At 43.8% G+C, this 21,161-nt stretch overlaps 1 protein-coding gene across 3 annotated transcripts in view; it reads left to right on the top strand.

Moving 5' to 3' along the window:
- The window catches only part of Syn1 (Syntrophin-like 1), a 412,539-nt gene that overhangs the window by 375,359 nt on the left and 16,019 nt on the right, over window positions 1–21,161 (top strand). For all 3 annotated transcript variants that reach the window (XM_076372582.1, XM_076372583.1, XM_076372581.1), the window contains exon 5: window positions 3,645–3,868. In XM_076372582.1, the coding sequence (XP_076228697.1) occupies window positions 3,645–3,868 (224 nt within the window). The remainder of the gene's footprint in view (window positions 1–3,644; window positions 3,869–21,161) is intronic.

Raw genomic sequence — 21,161 nt, 5'->3', positions numbered from 1 at the left:
CTTTGGATGATCGACAGCTGATCGGCAGCCCTTACAACATCTAGTGTTTGCATTTCTTCTGTTCCTAACTGCCGCGTCGTTTGGGCTCTAACGGCTTAACTTCCTACAGCTCTATAATACGAGTGACGAATTACATTTCAAATCTATGCATCTTCGAGAAACTCTACGAGAGGTTTAAAACTACAAACTCGCTTAAACGGCCATAGATCACTAATAACCAATTGAAAACTTCTCACCCGAATAGGTACACTGTAAAGTAGAATCCCGCGATAAATCGCCGCGCGACTTCCGCAGCGGAGCGCGGGAAGAAGTTGAGCGAGCGGCCGAGCCGCGGCGTAAAATTTTTATCGATCCTTAACGAGTCCTTTGTCTTCGCGGCTGGGAACTGTCGCGAACTTCTCCTTCCCCTGTTCGCTCCGGCTTCTTTCATCCGGGATCTTTGTTCCCATCTCCAGCCGCTGCTCGGATTCTTTCGCGAATAATGGGGCGCCGCGGAGGACCGACGCGAACGAGACGCGTCAATTATCGTTCCTCGGAACGGGGATCTCCCCGAAAAGTCCCCTCGCCTTCGAACGAAAATCTCTGGCGGATTTCCCTGTGCCGGTTTCCCTTTGGCGGATTCGCGGCGGCGACCGTCGAGCGGTTTGTCATTTCGTTTCGGTCAACGATACCGTTAGGCGATCAAAGGAAGACGGAATTCGAGAGGGAAACTCGATTGTTTGTCGCACGCGCCGAGTCAAAGAGGAACAATGGACAGAGAAACGCGCCGCGGCGCGCCGGAAACGTTCCCGCGCCGGTTTATTGGACAGCTATGCGACTAATTGTCGCTGTTTCGACGGCTCGTCGATTTTTCTCCGAGGAAAAGGGACGCGTGCGCCCTTCCGCCCCTCTTTGTCGGAGCCCGACAGCGGATAGGCCTTTGCCCCCGACTGTCCGACGCACGTCCACGTGTCGCCGGCGAAATATAAAAACCGGAACGTGCTCGCGACCGCAGAGTCGGAGCCGGTGATTAAATGGTCTGGCCGTGCTAGACAGCGATGGGACGTATTGAATTGTTTGTCGAGCTGCGATCGGGACAGAGGATTGCGAAGACAGTGTGATAGAGTATAGGATTGTTTCTTTGTTCGCGGGGTTTAGGAAGATTGCATGCATTCGACTCGATAGCGGAGTGTTTATTATCCTCGTGCGATTGAGAAGATATCGTTCCTTTTATTTCTGCGGATAGAGTGGAAGCAAATTATTGAGACTAGATTTATGGAGCACGGAATTCGAAGGATACTGAATTATTTCGATATCATTTAGTGACAGTTTAACTATCGGCTCGAAATCAATACTGATTTCTTGTAATTATTAAGATGGATGTTTCTCTGAGAACTGATTAAAGATTGATTTAGAAATTAAAATTTCAGTAGATACTCTGAGAGCTACTACAGAGGAATTTCAGAGTCAATTTAACTCGGTAGTTTGTCGATTATAATTTGTGTAAGTATGCGGCACACATTGGAATGCTCTAGTTTCGAAGCTACAATTTCAATACAAACGAACAGCTTCTAGAGCCGATAACAATACAGAATAAACGTCCATAAATCTAGCGTCAAGCCTCCCAACAGAAAGCTCGTTGAAAGCATATCACCAGCTGTTTGCCAAATAAAGTATCCATATGTCAGTGGGACTTAACACGTTGAATACGGTTTTATAGAGCAAAATACAGAAAATGGGAAGAGTAAAAAAAGTTCTTCGCTCGAAATATTCAATCCTTTCTAGCTAGATATAGACAAGACTTTAAACTCAATTTACCAAGAAATCACACAAATTAGGGAACAAAGCTATTTCCTTTCAATATTTCACGTATCGATTTAGTATACAAAGATCAATGTTAAATGCGAAAATTTATAATTTTTCTGTATCAAATCATCTGACTAGAAGCCTCTCGAGTGCAAAGAGTTAACCCTTTGACTCTCAGTCACCACTTGATTTCCTACAGTGAAGCCATAAACTTTGATATTTAATATTATACTTCATATAACACATTAATCTGAAAAGTATTGACGTAAAACAGCTTCTTCTTTCTCGTCGACTTAGCTTCACAAAATATCGTCTTCGTCTCATCAGAAAATGTTGAAATATTTCTAGTGCAAAGGGTTAATTGAGTGAACTATAGTAATTCAATTCACTTGAGGGCCACCGATGACCCCCACGACATTCAACGTGTTAAACTGAAATAACGAAGGGGGCATCGAAGGTGCAGAAAAGTTGTCCAGCGTAAGCCGGCGCCGGCGAAACGCGAGCGTGTAGCCGGACACGGAACGTGATGTAACCATCACGACGTAAACACGCACGGTTTTCAGCGGAATGTCAATATTCGACAGTTCAATTAATCCCCGATGTATCATCCCCCGCGGTGGCGGGGGCGTGGGGCGGCTGATATGGAGGGCATTGTGTCCTCCGGCCGCCGGCGCGCATTCCGACCGAAGCGGGAACCACGAACGCGCGACGGTGCACAGTTACACCGGAGCCGGACCGTCTCCGGCTCGATATTGTCTCCTCGTAAGTGCCACGGGAAAATGCGGCTGACACTTATGAGGCTACATTTCTCGTAGCTACCCGGTTCTTCCTGCCGTTTTCTTCGGCGCTTTCTCCTTCTGGCCTTGGATCTCTCCCTCCCCTTTTTACTCGCCTAGGCTGCTGCTGGCTCTGTTCTCGTCTGCGAACGACGCATGTCTGGAATGCAATGGGAACGGGAGAAACTGCCGATGCGTCTACTGTTTTCCACGTCGATAACAATGGAAAGCTTTTCCTCCTCCTTCTACTACTTCCTTTTACCGCTCACCTTCAGCCCCGATGGTTTTCAGTCGGAACGCTTCGGTTTTAGGAGAGCTGCACTTTTAGAGTCTGTGGGATCGTCTTGCGGTTTGAGCGGTTTCTTTTTGTGGATGTGGGAAGCACTTGTTTCCTGTATTGGGTGTATTGTAGATGAAGTATATTGTTATGTTGTGAGGTGTAGAATTTCTAAGTTGAGTAGTCTAGGAGTTTTTGAGTGATTTCGAGTGATATTGAGATAGATCTTTTAGTTTATCGACAAAGAGATGAAAGAGTGGCAGAAAGTTAAACGGTAGAATTTACTGGAGGCTGGAAAGTCGTTAAGTTAATGTGGACAAAGTTACGATGCATTTTCCTTGCGAGACACAAAGCTGCTGCCCCTTATCTTCTTTCAAATAGGAGACAATGCACGCAATGACCTTGGATGGCCGGCATTCTCCCGGCATTCCCGCAGAGCTGCAACGGTACACATTCATTTCGCGCTGTCCGACCGCGGAATGCTCCTCGGGCGGAATGTCGTTGCAGTTTTCATTCACTTTCACAAGCCCACGAAATCGCGAAATTCCATGCCAGGCGTGTTATCTCGTGCACGTCCAACGTGTAGTGCATAATTTCGTCGCCACGCGAATCATTTCTGGAACACACATTGCTAGCAAACTGCATATAGTAACATTAACAAACACGCTACACACTTTGTGTCCTTGAAAGAAAGTATTTCCGGTACTCGATAATCACACGCTAGATCACGATTTCCGGTAGCGATTCCTGGATCTACTAGAGGACTTTAACGATGATTACGATCTATGTTGCTTTTCTGTTTGCAGAATGGACGCGCGAGCAGCGAGAGCAGCGAGGATGGCGCCGGAAGTAGCGCGAGCACCTCTAGAGGCGCCGGAAGCGGATTCGGACTAGGGGGTGGATGCACCGGTGGCTGGCGCAGCGTTTTCGGCGCAGTTTCCGGTAGGGAACTCAGGCTCTACGAGTGCGCCCCTTGGAGTCCCGAAGCTTGGGCCTCACCCAGCATCACGTGCCCTTTGATTGCTACCAGGTGAGGAAATTATTTTTTTATTTTCTAGGGGTTGCTTCCGGTTTTTGCAAACATATTGTGGACACCCTTATTCAAATATTCTATGATAATATTGAAATGATCTAAGGAAGAAAAATCGATTTGAAGTTCGGTGGGATCGATCTCTGATCATTCTTGGTGGCTTTCCAATATACTATTCACTTCGCTGTAATGACTTTCGCATGTGACATACTATTTTTCCTATATATTCTTCAGAATCGGGCTATTGAAACATTCTGTTCATTTGTCTGACTATATCAGAGTTGTATTAGCTCCTAATTCCATTCACTTGACACACTTTTTTTCTATATATTCTTCAGAATCGAGCTATCGAAACATTCTATTCAGTTTTCTGACTGTATCAGAGTTCTATTAGCTCCCACCAATTACTTTTGCATGTGATATACTTTTTTTCATATATATTCTTCATAATCGATCTATCGAAACATTCTATTCACTTTTGCGACTATATCAGAGTTGCATTAGCTCCCAATTCCATTCACCCATTCTTAATTCTACTATACCCCACTCGTTCGTCTGACCACACTCGACTTACACTACTATCTCACATCAGTTCCAGCACTCGCCAGGCTCCCCGGCAGCGAAAAAATAATTCCTTACCTGATTCTCCGTTGGAACCGCAACGGGCACCACTTACCGGAATGTTCAGCTAGCAGAATTAATCCCGCAGACAAACGCGCGATCGTAATTCATCGGCGCGAGATTAAATCGAGTCGAAACCGTTCCATCCTCAATAACCCGAAGCCAATTTCCACATTCGCCGGCACGGTTAAGTCCCGGGCAGCTTCTAAATTCTATCCTCGGCGGCCTCCCCCGTTTAGCGCAGACCCGGCCGCGTCGATAATTACAATCGATAGGTCGCGAAACGAATCGGCGCACCGCGAAGCGACGCCTCGCGTTAGCGGTCCGCGCACGTAACGCGGCAGCCTCCCCGGTCCCGATACGAACACTCGGCCGCGCACGTATAATAGTCTTAATTAAAATAGTGGTCTAACGAACACCGCTAACTGCGGTAATCCGACGTGCCTCATTGGTAATCCCCAGACCGTGCCGGTGAACACGAATGCGTTACGTTGCCTAGCCTAGTCTGGCGTGGTGTGGCGTGGTGTGCCTCTGGTACAGTCGTCGCCAAGATACAGGTGCTCGTAAAATTAGTCAGGTGTTAACACATTCATTGTCAATGGAGCTGATCGGACACTTGCCTGGTGACAGGCACCTAGTGGACCGGTTGCGAGCACTTCTTGTTTTCGTGTAATTAACAAAGTAACTGATTGGTTCTGTCGACAGTAAGACCTATTGTTCGGTGCCAATTGGTTCTTATTGTTGTTGAGTTACGGTATTAATATTGGGGAGTTTAGTGTTTGACTAAACAACCTTGGCAGGGATTTGGTAAAGAAGTCAGGGAATTAGTGTTAGAATAAATGTTTGTTTATTAATATCAAAGACTGATATTTCACGTTGAACTTTGTAAAATGTATCGATACGTGAAATATTGGAATAAACTAGCTTTGTTACTCAATGTATTTGTGATTTCCCTTAGAGTTAGTACCAAAGAATACCGTCTTTGTGTTGTCAAAGAATGGTAAATATTTCTAGTGGGAAATTTCCGAGTGCAAAGGGTTAATAGAGTGATCCTTGTTTAGTTAAATATTAAACTCCCCTGTTACAGTAACTTGATCACTATCAATTTGTCCTAAGGCATAGGACAGTGATTGGTGGATTTATTTTTGGTTCTGGTATTGCTACCTTTTGATGAGATTAGGTTCTAAAATGTGTAAGTATTAATAAACTTTCATGAGACTATGTCTAGGAAGGAAGCAACGACAGGTTAAATTGCTTAATAATCAAGAGGACAATGATGAATTTATTTCACTGTGTCGTAGCGCGACTGTACGATCGCCTAGCTTGCCACGGCGGTCGCATCCCAGCAGCTGCGATATCAAGCAGACGTACGTGCTACGACGTGACATCTTCTCGCCTCTCCAGGCCGCCTGCCTGTCTAGAGAGTATCACGAGAATGATCAGCACACTCTCATCCGTAATACTTGCCTCTACCTGCATGCAGGATAGAGGGCCACGTCGTGTGTCTGACTACTCGCGCTACGAACGAAACGTCTACTAATGTGTTTGAGAATTCCGATGATTTATGGAGGCGGGACTCTTGGTAGTCGTGTCGCCGCTGGGAAGATATTAAGGGTAGTTTCGCCGAGCCGAAGAATTCGGAGTTGCGTCTCGGGTTGCTTCCTGAGAAATGTCTGGGCCTTTTCTACTGGAAATGCCGATGGGTGGTCGTTAATCTTGTTACTTAATCGACACTGTGCTGTGTAGAATTTGAACTTACTATTATTATCTAATATTGCAATCTTATAAAATAAGACACTATATCTTTACTCTCTCCTCTCCACACAGGACACACTGGAACAACTCTTTCTCTCAACTTATGAAACTTCTCACTTTGCAATCGATCTCAACTATCCTATATCTCAAGCACTTCGACTATAAAATAATACACTATACGTTTATTTTGAAAGTGGCTGAAGTCCACTTGAAAAAGACTAAAGAACCATTAGAAAATCAGAAGATTATTCAGAATTATAATCATTATAATTGATCTTAAATAATGGACTTAGCTACTTTCGAAATAAATGGCTCATATCTTTCCTCTCCTCTCCACACGCGAAACACTGAAAAACTCTAAATTTTTCTACGAAACTTCAAGACTCCGAATCGTCCTGTCGTCCCAGCAGCAATTACACCAATAGCATTTCACGATCCACCGACGATGCAAGTTCCACTCGCGGAACAGTTGCACAATCCTATAAGCAGAATCTGGAAAGCGTAACATCGAGTAGAACCGTCCTAGGGAAACCAGAGTCTCCGGACGAGTCGAGGCTTTATCGTTACAAGCGTTCACCGAAAAATTCGTTGCGCGACGCGGCCGCGGGGGAGACGGGTCCATTTGTTCGATTCGAGGAGCGTGTAACCGTGGCCGGGCCGCGATATAAGACGCGACAAACGGCACGGGGAAGAGACGCGAGAATGACCGCATTCCCTGGAATTGGATTCCTCGCAGGGGGTGCTCGCGATCCGGAAAGTTAATGCAGCCTGGGCCGAGGGAGCTTCCAAGCAGCTCGAGGGTGTGGTTAATTCTACGCCGGGCTAGGATCACTGGGAAACAAGGACTCGGGCTCCGTTTTCGACATCCGATACGAAAGAATCTCTTCTGTAACAAGGGTATTCATTTTCTGGACTTGCCTTGCGTCTGTTTTGGCGAGCCAGGGCTTGTTTGTGTTAGAAATGGATTTGGTAATGGTCATCTATGGATTCGAGAGGAAATGATATTTTGAAAAGAAAAATGAGACGTCTGTTGCTTTTATTTTAATCAATTAATGCTTGTTTCTATTAGAAATAGAATTGGCAATTGTCATCTATGGATTTAAGAGGAAATGATATTTTGAAAAGGAAAATGAGACGTCTGTTGCTTTTGTTTCGATTAATTAGTGATTGTTTCTGTTAGAAATGGAATTGTTAATTGTCATCTATAGATTCGAGATGAAATGACAATCAATTGAAAAGGAAAGTAAGACGTCTGTTGCTTTTGTTTCGATTAATTAGTGCTTCTTCCTGTTAGAAATAAAATTGACAATAGTCATCTGTGGATTCGAGATGAAATGATAATCAATTGAAAAGAAAAGCGAGACGTGTGTTGCTTTTGTTTTAATTAATTAGTGCTTCGTTCTGTTAGAAATGGAATTGACAATGATCATCTATGGATTAGACATAAAAACGAAAAGTTTCTAATTATTCCTCGGATCGTTAAAACTGTAGACGTCTGTGGAGCTTTCTACGGATCGCAGAGACTTTCGATTGATGCATTATGAAGATTCCAACTACTGTTTGCGGAGGATTTTCTAGATGAATTTTAGATGACTGGCTTACCAGGTGGATTTATTTTTCAAGCTGAACGTTTGCCAGAGGCTTCTGATTGATACATTGCGGAGATTTAGACCGCGGATGTTTGTAGAGGACTCCGCGGCTGAATTTTAGACGCGCTGGTTTAGAAGGATTTATTTCGGAGACTGCGAAAGTGTCTAGTTAGTGTTAACTCGGTTTTAATAGGGGAATATTAAACGAAATGAAGATAGAGTAACAAATTACGCTGCACTAAGGAAGTAATTTAATTGCGCAGCGAAGAGGGGAAGAACAGGGTGGCGGGGGGGGGGGGAAGGAAAAGGTAGTTCAGAGTAAGAGGAAGTCGAGGGAAACGGTGTACAACCGCGTAGAAAAAGGTATCACGGAATTCGGACTAGTGGAAAAAATTCCGAAAAATCCCCCGCCCGAAAGACAGTAACTTCCAGCGGAACGAGATTCCCCGAAAAATGAGTACCCTCGTTGGAACTATTGAATTCGGATTCAGTTACTGTACAGATTAAATAGTTATTGAATCATTCCGTCGGGCTCACTGTATTTCCCGGTCCGGCTGGCAAATTTATCAGATCCGCATACAACCAATCCCGAAAATCAATTTCGCGCGAAAGCGTCGCGTATTAAGCGTTTATTAACTCGCCGTTGACTCGCTCGCCTCGATCGTTCGCGTTCCGAGCGGCGGTACATTCAATCCTTTATCGTTCCGTGAATTGAAAGGAATTCAACGCGCTCGGGATCAATGACGGAGTTAGAGATTCATCGGGCGGTGATTAAAAAAGAGAATGAAATCAATGAAACTTTCCCATAAGTTGTTAAATAATATTTATCGCGTCACTCTCCTGTTTCTATATTTTCCACTGACTGTCTCTTCGTATTATTATTAGTACCGTCGTTAAAAGTTTCATACTGTTATCAATGATATTCTAATGTTATGGAACCGAGTGAAATATTAAACCTTTGCACTCGAGAGGTGACTCAGTCACTTGATTTGATTTGCACAATTATAGTCTTATACAATATTAAGCTTTGTATTATGCATCGATATATGGAATATTGAAATAAAATAACTTTCCTTCTTAATTTATATGTTTCCTCGTTAACGCTAGGTTTACGGAACGCGTCAATTTGACGATTGAATTTTATAAACGTTATTTGGTAAATGTTTCAATCGGTTTTCGTTGATCCAATTACATGAATCCTGATTGTCTGTTTCTACATCTACAATTTCCAAAATCTAAATGAACGAATATCAACTTCCTCAGGGACAATAGAATAAACTACAATAAACGCCCGTAAACCTAGTGTTAATTAGTTTCAAAGAACATCGTCTGTATCTCATCGAAGAGTATTGAATATTTCTGGAAAACTTTCGAGTGCAAGGGTTAAACATTGTCGACTCTCGCTGATAATTCGATTTCGCATCGATTTGCAGTATATTAGATCAATTCTCTGCTCAAAGAATTTCTTCCGAATATTTCCACGTTCGAATATAAGTTTCCGTCGTTAACGACCAGTGTCCAGGAAAACGATCCTTGGCCGTCGATTGATTGATATTCCCCGCGCGCCGGCGTGGCGGCGTTAAACACGTGAAAACTGTAAACAATATCAGCGCGGATGAAAAATTAAACGGCAAACAGCAGCCTGCCTCCTCCCGCTCGAATCATTCAAAGTTTCACAGCGCCGGCGAACGCGGCTGCAAACAGCAACACGATTGCGCGATACCTCCGCGCCCATTACCGCTGCTATTACCAGCAATATTTAAACCTGCAACGATGTTTCTATGCGCGCATTCGGTTTGCCGGCCATTGAAACCCCCGCCGTTCGAAATTTATCTGCCGCTAATGGACATGAATCGTTTTCTACGGATGATACGGCCATTGACAAATTCAATGGGTAATTCGAACATTCATAAGTGCGTTGTGCGCTTTCGTGATTCATTTCGCGGAGGGGAACGAAGGTTACATTGAAAACGTCCGAAATAAATCTGTAATTTAGAATTCTCGCGAAGAGAGGATCTTTTAATCGTTGGAAGCTGTGGAAGCTTGTTTTTTGAGAATGCGATTAAATTTAATAGAATTTTACTTCTGAGACTGGGGGAATAACCAAAATCTTCTGCCAATCAGCGCGGCTTTGCCGGTGAGTGTCCTACTGTCATTTTTGGGCGCGTAACATATGAAAACAGTAAATTGAATTCATTGCGCAATGTCATAGAAAGAGTGAAACAATGAAGGATCAAACGGAAGTACGAACTTCCGTGAACTCGTCAGAAAATGGTGACGCCTGTCGGAAGCCAGCTGCCAAGATCATCGATAGCCGGCTCTCGAATCTTGTTTACATCTCGTGCGTTACTCTCCCCTTGTCGCTTAAATTGCCGTCGTCGCCCAATGGGGTGATTAATCGCGCTGATCGTAATTAACGATTTAGCGCCGTTGCTCACGGAAACTTCAGGATCACGTTCGCGCGGGCCGGCCCCTCGACAGTGATCGTCGCTAAAGTAATCACCGAAATTAGCCCCTCGCCGATCACACGCCGGAGCGCCGGCAACTTGTTCGGTTATTAATTACCGGGAGAAATACATCGCGAGGCCGCTTAAATAACGATTTCCTTTATCGCCGGCTCTCGGCGTGACAAATTCACCGGAGTTCCGTTGATCGGGTCTTGTTGCCACTCGACGCGTTTCCGGTTCTCGAATAATTCCCTGTACATCCGCAATCGCGTAACGATTACTGGAATCGATGAAGAATTTAATAATTAGCGAGTTACGGCGTTAACCTCTTGCGCTGGAATTCAAGGACTTGGCGAAGTCTCGAGAATTTATTCTTTTGCCTGTTTTGTAGGTGAGATATGTAGAGTAATTCGGTTCATCGATTGCCCCATTTTCAGGGAAAGTGCACAGTTGTTGGATTTTTTACAATTTTCTTAAAAAATTAAAATGTTCAAGTGAAATCCGCGTGTTTGTCGATGTTAATTAAAGCGTATTAACTCGAGTATTCGTTGATTTCAATAAATGTTAATGTATTCTAAAACAAATTAAAGATACGTGGGTTGAAAGTCAAACTTACTAAGAACTGGGGTGCACTTACCCCACTCAACCTTACTTGAAAATGTCCTGATTTATAAGACAAGAATCCCCAGTGGCATTTTCATCGAGTCACCAGCGAGGCAGATTATAGAAGTAAGAATAACCGAAAAAACGCGAGTGCTAACGAAATAAATCGCAGAAAATGTAAATCATCCCCCGGCGGATCTTGTACCGGCCGACAAAACACCGACGGAATAAATTCGTACAACTCGAGGGTCCCTCAAAGAGCCGGCGATCGGCGGGAGGAGGGGGGGGGGGTGTCGTAGCGCGCGAGCGTTGCTCGTGACAGCGTGATAAATCACGGCGCATCGATCGCCGGGTTATCGGGTACCGCTCGAAGTCGCGGCGAACCACCCCCGGTGCCGGTTCCGTCGCGTCGTTTACACTTTAAACGATCGGTCCGGGCGACGGGACGATTAATCGAGGGCTTGATTGTAATTAACCGAGCAACGGCCGGGACTTATGAAACTCGAGGACCGTGACCTTACGGCGAACCCCCGCGACAAGCGGTGAACAGCTATTCTTACCCCTTTCGAAGAATCGAGCAACCTTTCGGTTAATTTGTAACTAGTAATTCATTCAATTTTTCTGTATTTCTTGTCCTTTCTACTTCTTACATTTTTATTTTCTATTTTCTACACTATTATTCACCGGTTACTCATTTCCTCTTCGCAACGAACTCAATTAAAAAAAAAACCTTACGAACATAAACGTTAACTACTCCAAATCAATCGTCTCGTAATACTACACGATCAAGCGAACCAGTGGCGGGAACAACAAACGGAGAATCCACTATCTCCTAACACTGTCTCTAAAGCAACCTTCAGCCGGAAGATTTACGACTGCAAGGGGTTTTCGGGAGCGGAAGACCGCTTATCGCGCAGAATCTGCGGAATCGAATCACTCCGCGCCTTCTCCCACCCGTCCCCTTCCCCTTTATTAATCCGCGTCGATCCCGGAGTCCCGTCGGCCCGCGAATATTCGCCATCGAGCAAGATTTCCGGCTCGCCACGCAAAACACGCGCCGATAAAACGCCGACTGGATCCGCGCGCGTTTCATCCCTTGAAATATAGCCTCGTCGGCACATCGTCTCCTTCGCGCACACGTATGTACATATAGATATATATTATTATTATATATACGTCTACACACACACACACATACACATACACGTGACTCCCACCACTGTCGGGAAAGTCGGTTCCTCGCAAACGAGGTTAAACGCTCGTGATTTATGTAAGAAGCTCGACGTTGCTCGCGTACCGCTGGAAAGAGAGACAGATAGGGGATGGAAAGGACCGAGTGACGCACCGTCAGACGTAGATACGGGAATTCCGCGGCATTAGAGAACCGGCTGGCTCCGGCGCGACGATTCCTGCGCCATTTCACGGGCGGGACCGCGATGTGAGGGATCGTTCGCTTAGGAATAACGTTACACCGCTGTCAACCAACGGACAGAGCCTGGTAGACGTTGCTCGCTTTTTCATGGGGGATCTCGCGTAGCGTCAGCTTAGCACCACTGCTTCCAGCGAGTGTTAATAGTAAAATCACGGAGCGGTGGAATTAAAGTTTTCTTATTTTATTTTTGGAGAAGTTCTAAGGGGAATAATTATTGTCAGGACACTCACTGGCAAAGTCGCGCTGATTGGCCGCTCGGTAGATGCTCCTTTTTCCTATAAATATGCCGACTTTTCCTTGAGCGTCAATGAACGTCGGCTCGCGTAATCAACAACCACCCAGTCTCAACAACAAACGTAGAAACAAGCATCAAAATCAACCTCTGTGTTGGTGAAATCGTTAGAATCACTGTGTTACTTCAACATTGTACTTTCAACCCTTTGAACTCTGTAGGCTCCAATATTGCACCAGTTCTAATATTAAATATTTTAATGAATTTCAAGGAAAACTACCTTAAGATTATCAGATGTTTCAAATATACAAAGTTTGTACTGAGAAGGGAATTAGAGGTCTAAGAAATGTCATAGCATTGTTAATTTTCAGTAGGACTATCAAAATTGGTAGAAACTGCTGACATGTCACAAAACTATGCGGAGTGTTAAGGGTTAAGCGTGAAATTATATCTTTTTTTTATGAAACAACAAACCAGTTCAACAACCTTATTACCCTATCACTGTAAAAAGTAACGACTAATCTCGTCGAAGACGCGTTCGCGAACGATTACCGAGATTTCGATTAACACGTCTTCAGTTCGAGTATCGGTGAAAGTTTCTTTAATTTCTTCGAGAATCGTAATTTTTCGGTAATCGTGGAAGGAGGTTAATGTCGATATCTATGGATTCACGTTAAAACGATGATGCTATATTTCTAACTGTAGTTCCCCGGCGGCGCACTCGGGCAGGAAATATTTCTCGTCCGCGTTCCGTTCGGCTTTCAGCGGGGAACTTTGAACTTCCCGTCCCCTTAATCACCACTCTTTCACGGGGAGGACACGCACCTGTGAGCGGAACAAAACCGAAATACATATTCAACGAGGCCGCATGAAAAACAGCCACTTAAACGACCCGGCCGAACCCCACACCCCTGGCGACACCGTCGCTTATCCCTGAAACTTTATTCCCTGCGGAAACAACTTCCGTATCAGGAGGGAGGGACGGCTGGGGAGCTTGCTCCTCTAGCTTCGGAGACTTTTGAGGAGGGATTTCGGTGAGCCACTGGCTCAAGTAAATATACAATGGGATGTTAACAAGGGTATTTCGTCCTTTGTCGATTGATTTCGAATAATACGTTGTGTAACGTGCTGTTCTACCCGGGAATATCGTTTCCCTGTGCAAGAGGATTATCTACCGGGCCGTCCTCTACGTGATCCATATGTGTACTTTCATGTCTGACCCAATAGAATCTCGTTCTACTGATTCTGGATCGTACTGCAGGCTTAAGACTTGTCTCACAGAGGATTGCACAGTTCCGCCGTTTCGGAATTCTCTGTGGCTTCTATATTTCTGGGATAAGGGGACGCTTTCGTGAACTGGAGGAGAAATCGTTGATCTCTTCTACTAATTCCATTTAATGGAATTTATTCGCCATACGTCTGTCTTTTCATCGAATAAGGAATTGAAGACTCAGTCTGATTGATGTGCTGTTCATGTGGACAGATAGGAGACGTTTCTGTTCACTGTCTGACTAATCTATGTCCTTTACTACTTAAAGTATAATTCTTGGTGATTCATTCTTTTCAGTAGCAAAGAACGGAGAGATATATTCCAATTCAATTGAAGTACTCTGTACACGAACATAGACACATATTTGACACTGTCTGATAAACCACTGACCCATGCTACTTACTGAATTTCAATTCTACATTATCCTTTGCGGTCCGAAGTGCTCTCGGTTTCTCACTTCGAGATTCACGTCGACGTTAGTTCATTCAGTTACAGCTTAGTATGACGCTCTATTTGTTTATTCAAGAATATTTGGGAGTCGTTGAAATGTTACCTTTAAATGGTACAATTGTGATACAAATAAATATAGAAAAAATTGAAACAGGTAGAGGTTGCAATAAAATAGAATGTCGAGTCTGACTCGACATAGGACTGCTATGGGTTAATCTTAATCGTTAAAATTAATCTGGAATTCTGTTCTAATGAAGCAACAATCCCGACGTCGCGGAGAATCGACACGTGCCAAACGCCCGCGGATCCGCGAGACCAAAGCGACCTATATTTAAAATCGCGTCCCAATATCGACCCAGGGGGTAGTCACCCCATCGCGGGGCGCCATCGCGATAGACATTTATTTCACGGGGCTTTTCGGATTTGACGGATTAGACCAGAGCTTCTCGCAGCCTGCAGGATATTAATGCGTGTGAACGTTGAACTGTACCGAACAGTGGAAAGGGGTTGGTTTAGAGAAAAAAAAACCTGAAAGCCAGGAAAAGGGAAATTTGATGGCGAAAATTGCGGACAGATAAAGGTGTTAAAGGTGTCATTCGTCTACCTGCCGACTGACAGCCACGATGAAGATTCTTCTGCTTCGAACTGTCGAGTATCTTAACCCTTTGAACTCTGTTGGCTCCAATATTGCACCAGGAATAATATTTAATGAATCTTGAAGAAACTACTCTACAATTATTAGATTTTTCACACATAAATTTTGCACTAAGGAAAATAAAAGATCTAAGAAATGTTAAATTATATTTTAAATAGGTAATCAATTCGAATTAAATTTTATATCACTATATATAGAAAAACTTAGATATCATATTGTTATGTAATTAATTCGAATTGATTATCTATTTACAATATATTACATAACAATATGATATCTAAGTTTTTCTATGTATAGTGATGTAAGTTAACCTCAGTGAAAATTTTTTCTTTGTCGTTTTTTTTGAAAATCATCGAAAATCATCGAGGAATCTCCAGCTTCGTTAGAAAGATGGTTACTGCGTAAAACGTTACCCCGGTTTCCGTGTCCCGAGGGATTCGCGTGGCAAATTGCATGGAATTTGATGAGGCGATAAGGGCCGATTTAATTGCGCCCCTCTGAGCGACGGATTTTTCAATCCGTCGTCCGGCGAACGAGACTGACGGCTTAAGAACGGACGGCCGAAGGCTTTGGGAGATTGGGGATGGTCCCGGGGACGATCCAATTTCCCCTTATCGCTAATCTCAGGCCCTCGGCCGGTCTAGTTTGCCTGCTGACTTTTCCCATTAATGCTTATTCCGAGATCATTGGTATTTCGGACGGATGACCAACGACCAACCCCTGGAACACTTGTTGTATAGTGTCTCAACACTTAGCCAACCGAATGGAGAGGTCTCCCATTTTTCCCTTAACAATATATTGTCTGTTATTTTCTTTATTTCTCCTTGTTACTCAGTGACCTTTCAACTGGGGATACTTGCAAGTCATTAAGTACTTTCCTTGCTTTTTTGTACAGTTTCCAATGAAATCTGTTGATCGAGGTAAAAGTCAATGAAAAAAGTTATATGGTTCCTTTCCAAACGGTCGCCTAAGTGTTAACATTAAAACAATGAAAACAGTTGTGTCAAGGATCACGAAATTTATCTCAAAGTTCATTAAAATCACCTAAAATTAGACGCGTTTCAATCTCACCAAAATCACATCCTCACCAAAACCTCTCCTTCAGGTAGACTAAATTACTCCAAAAACCAAAATTACACCAGAACCAATAATTAATTACAACCATACATTCCCCTAGATCGAGTTCCACTTAAAACTGCCATCTCCGAGAGTACTCGCAGCTTCAAATTCGTCGCGACAGACGCCACTGATTCGCTCGGATTTCTATCGCTTTCGTTCTCGGCCATTCTTTATCCAAAATATTTCCCCGAACGGAACTCGCCCGATATTCGCCGGCTTTCGCGCGTCGCGGGGCAACGGGGAAAACATTTCCAGGGGAGAACGAGCTGACAAGACATCGGGATATATTGAATTTCGCGGCTCCGCGGTTTCCGGTGGCCGAGATCCGAGCGGACTATCGCTTTTAAGAGATTCATCGCGCGTTTCGGCGTGGCCGTTCTCCCGCGACGGTATCCACAGGTTGGTAATATCGTTGCCGGCGATTCGAGGACGAAAAAAAGGAATGTGTTTTTTTCCACGTCACTCACCTTTATTTATTATCAGCCGGCTGGAACGGGCCACGGCCATCAATCCGGATTAACCGGCGGCCGGGCGGGGGGCGGGGCAACAGCTCAACAGGAGCTTTCGGACCACTGTCACTTTTCTCGTTACCGTTGTCGCTGTTGTTGCCTCGTTGCCGGCGGAATATGGATTCACGGGAAAACTCCGAATCGTTCGTGAACTCCGCGGATCATATTCCCCGCGCGGGATTCCACGGCGCTAATCAAATCAACCGCGCGATCCCTTTTTTCCCGGCCTCGTATAGAACAATTTGCGCGCGCTTTTTTTTCTCCTCGTCGCCCGATAAACCGGGGGAAACAGAGCTCGAGAATCACGAGGAAAATCTACGCGTTTGGTGCTTTAGTTTTTCGAACCTCGGAGAACGTTTATTAGAATGAAACGCGTCGTTGATGGAGAACCGCTGAGAATGTGATTTGATGTGTTAGATTTGGTAAGAGGAAGTTTGATGGGAGAATGGATTTTAGATTAACATCTTCCGTGCCACGTGTACCACATGCACAAGCCGATATTTGTAAGAAAATATTTTTAACACTAGATTTACGGAACGCGTGAAATTGAGGCATATTGGATATTAGAAATATTATTTTGTAAATATTTACGCCAATTTCAATTGATGCGATCACACTGACATGTACTAAATAAACGAGCATCAATTCTTTTAGGAATAATAGAATGAAGTGTACAATAAATGACCGTAAACCTAATGTTAATGGATATATGGTCACGGTCGGCATACGTTACAGAGCAGTGAAAACAAAGAAACAATATGAGAATATATAAAAATGGCCAGAAACTTGAATATAACTTATTATTTTATTGAAAAACTCAATACAGTTCATAGGAAACATAACCGAAGTTTCCGTGGCACGGAACGTATTAAGGTTTAACATATAAGTAGTAATATCAATGAATAAGCAGACGACGGATCGTCCAGCGGCAGAAATTCATTTCTAAACGGAACTCGGCAGAGCTATAGATCAAGGACCAGAAATCCTCGCAACTCGATTTTGTATATGAAAGTTGGTTAGACGGTTTATCGAAGAAACAGAACGGACACCTATACGTTTAGCCGTGAAATTGTGTCCGGCACAGGATTCTCTCCGCCCCGTCGAGATTTCAGTCTTTCCTCTTTCATTCGATAAATGGAAGCAGCCGTCGAGGCGTGTTGAGGACGAAAAAGGGTTCCATTTGCGGATTTTCCATTCTGTCCCGGTTCGAGCTGCGCTTTCACCCTTTCCGTTCACCCCTCCTCCTCCGCCTGGCCTCTGTCTTTTCCTCGAGGAAAGAAAATCTTCGATGGTCGGAAGGAAATTCGACCCCCAGGACGCGGGGCGACGGGTCTCCCAGACGAAATAGACGCGAGCGAGCAGCGTCGAATAGGAGAAATATTTCCCAGAGGTTCCGTGATTTATAGAATCGCTGCTGAAACGGCAGATCCGACGCCGGAACAGCTTAAAATCCGGTCGACGTAATTGGACGAAGGCCCGCGTAACCTTTCACGTAATTGCGCCCCGTGAATCTTTCATCCCGCTCGGCCCTGGCTCGACGAAGACGAGGAGGGAAGAGGAACCGTCCACCTTGACGTCTACCGGCGCGCTGACGACGGCTTGCTTCGTGTCCTCCCTGCTCCTCGCGACCGTCGTCGTAACCTATCCACCCCTATCGTTCCCATTAAAACTGCTGGGCTCGATCATAACTACGAGTGGGATGGGTTATAAGCTTGTGGTCGGGAGAGTTTGAAATTATTGGGATGGATTCTGAACGGGTGGTTTTCGGAATGAAGCTGTTCGAAGTGGATGGAATTTTTGGAGTTGTGGGGTATTCGGGTGTTGGGAATTTTGTGGAGATGGTCGGTTGTTTTGTGGAACATGGGTTGTTTGGATGTTATTTGAATGATAGGAGAGATGTTGGTAACGTTTAATGATGATAGTGATATTGAGAATATTTAATAGTAGCAGTACTGATGGTAATAATGATGTTTAATTATAGTGGTAACATTAGTAATAATATTTAATAATAGTAGTAGTAATATTAATAATATTTAATAATAGCAGTACTAATATTAACAGTATTTAATAATAGTAGTACTAATATTAATAGTAACATTTAATAATAGTAGTAGTAATATTAATAATAATATTTAATAATAGTAGTAGTAACATTACAGCAATGTTTAATAATAATAGTACTAATATCAATAGTAATACTTAATAATAACACTAGTAATATTAATAATAACATATTACTATTATTCTTGTTTAATGTTACTATTAATATTACTAGTGTTATTATTAAACATCGCTATAATGTCACTACTACTATTATTAAATATAATTATTACTACTCCTACTATTATTAAACATTACTATTACTATTACCACTACTACTATTAAACGTTACTATTCTAATAAATTATTTTCAACTGTTAAAGCTAAGTCCGAAGCGTCGCAAATCACAGAGAAAAATCGCAAAGTTCACGAAACTCCGTTCGACTACGAAAATTAACTTGTACCGATGAAAACGTACCGACCCCGATCCGATCCTCAATCATAACAGTCTCCTATTCGATTCCCAAAGACAGAGGAGACTGGCACACACGGTACGCGGTCGCAGTTTGCTCGGCACACTGGCCCGACAGTTCCGTTGTCCGACCCAACACCGACCTATTCTACTCTGCACGTTGAACGATACATTTGCAGTTCGCCGATCGGCTAAAGGCCTGTAACTCGTCCGACCGAACAGAAATCTCATTCTACTGATTACACAGGGCTCCCTGTGACCCGCGGTCCGACCGGTCGCTGACCTATTCTACTTTCAACCTATTCGTTCAACGGACATGCCCGCGCAACGAAAGAAGCGGGACACGGAAAACGATCCGCTCGATCTTTTTTTTTCCCCCGCTAACAACGCGGACGAGTGTACACACGTGTTGTGCTTCCTTGTTAAGCCCTTGTAACAAGTATTTTCATTTTGCCCACACGGGATTTAGCTTTTAAAATGTTCTCCACTCTCCCGTAAGTTATACTAATATTATTACCATTATCGCTAACACTAGATTTACGGTAAATTATTCTGCGCTTTATTCTATCGTTGTTAGAAGGCTTATTTGTTTATACAGATCCCTAAAATTATAGTTTCAACAACAGAGAATTATAACACGTATCGACACAATCGTATCAATCAAAATTAACTGAAACTGTTAACAAATATCGTTTAAAAAATTCAATACCCATAAAATCGACGGATTCGGCAAATCCAACGTTGATACTATAATTGATACTATCATTTAATGCTTCCCGGGCGTTCCCGAGCAAATAACACAAATACCACGTTAAACCGTTGTCAAATGAAACAACGTTGACGCGAGGCTTCAAAGCAAAAAACCAGGCACACACTTCAGGCCGCAAAGGGTTAATCTAAGAGGCCGCGAACCCTGTGGGAAAGCAACCACCGACGCAGCCTCTCTCGCGTATCCCTTGTCCTCCTCGTTATACACGGCCCTCCCGCCTCCATTTTACACATTTCACTGGGGATATTTAAATTCCGTTTAAATTCTACCGTTCCTTGTTTCCGGTTTCATATCTACTCGCAGATTCCGCCGCCCCGCGCCTTTTTCGCCGCGCAATTTCCACACAGCGGTCTCGCGTTTTATTTAAATTCTGCTTCCACCTGTTCTCTTGGCCGTGCCGTTTCCCATCTGCCTCACCTTCTACGCCCTTGATCTATATACACGGTGGAAATTATGAAGCGTTGCAGTCGAATATCTCCGAAAATATTAATTATACGCAGAAACGTTTCAGACGAAAGTTATTACCGAGGGTGACATCGTGATAACGATTTTGATGTTGTCCTGAGTAATTCTGACATTGACACATGTTTCTCCATTTCCCTGCGAGTTTAACCTTCAATGACCTTGAGTCGTAGGTCGTTGAATTCGTTTTAAAATACACTATTTGATGGTGGATAAAAAAACGTATCATTCCATTTGAAAAAAGAAATATGACCTTCAACTCACCTTGGAGCGTCCACCAGGAAAAATAAAAGTATTGAACAACTTTCGACTGAAACAGTTTTGCGTATAATCAAAATATTTTCATTTGTATTTTCATTTATATTTTCGGAGATGTTCGAGTGTAACGCTTTATAATTTCCACCCTGTATATAATATATTCCCACCGGATACCGTCTTCCTCTCGACCCCTTTCTCCCTTCTCCTCTCTCCGTTTCCAGCGCGTCCATTGGAATCCTATTTTCCACTTAATTTCTACGCCGAACCTCTGTCTTATTTATATTCTACTCGGTTCCCATTTCTGTCCGCTTCGAAACTGGATCGAGGCCGGGGATCGGTGCGGTTCTGCAGCTACTTAACGAGATTATATCTACGGGGTCCCTTAAACCGTCGAAATTGTTTTCCGATCGGACGATTAAACCGGCTTGCGTAGCGGCGGTTCGATCCTCCGCTTCCAATCAACGATCTTCGGGCGAGATGAACTGGAAGAATTAAGTCTGCCCCATATCTTTCTCTCCTCCCCTGTCTATGGGAGTCTGCGTCCCCTTCGGATGAGGTTGTTGTTGACTTAAACGCTTTATCCGAGTACGAGGTCGAGTATCGTCGTTCA

This window comes from Nomia melanderi, chromosome 12, assembly GCF_051020985.1.
Source record: "Nomia melanderi isolate GNS246 chromosome 12, iyNomMela1, whole genome shotgun sequence".
NCBI classification, from domain to species: Eukaryota; Metazoa; Arthropoda; class Insecta; order Hymenoptera; family Halictidae; genus Nomia; species Nomia melanderi.
Note: the sequence above shows the minus strand (reverse complement) of the source record. Positions and strands in the feature narration are given on the sequence as shown.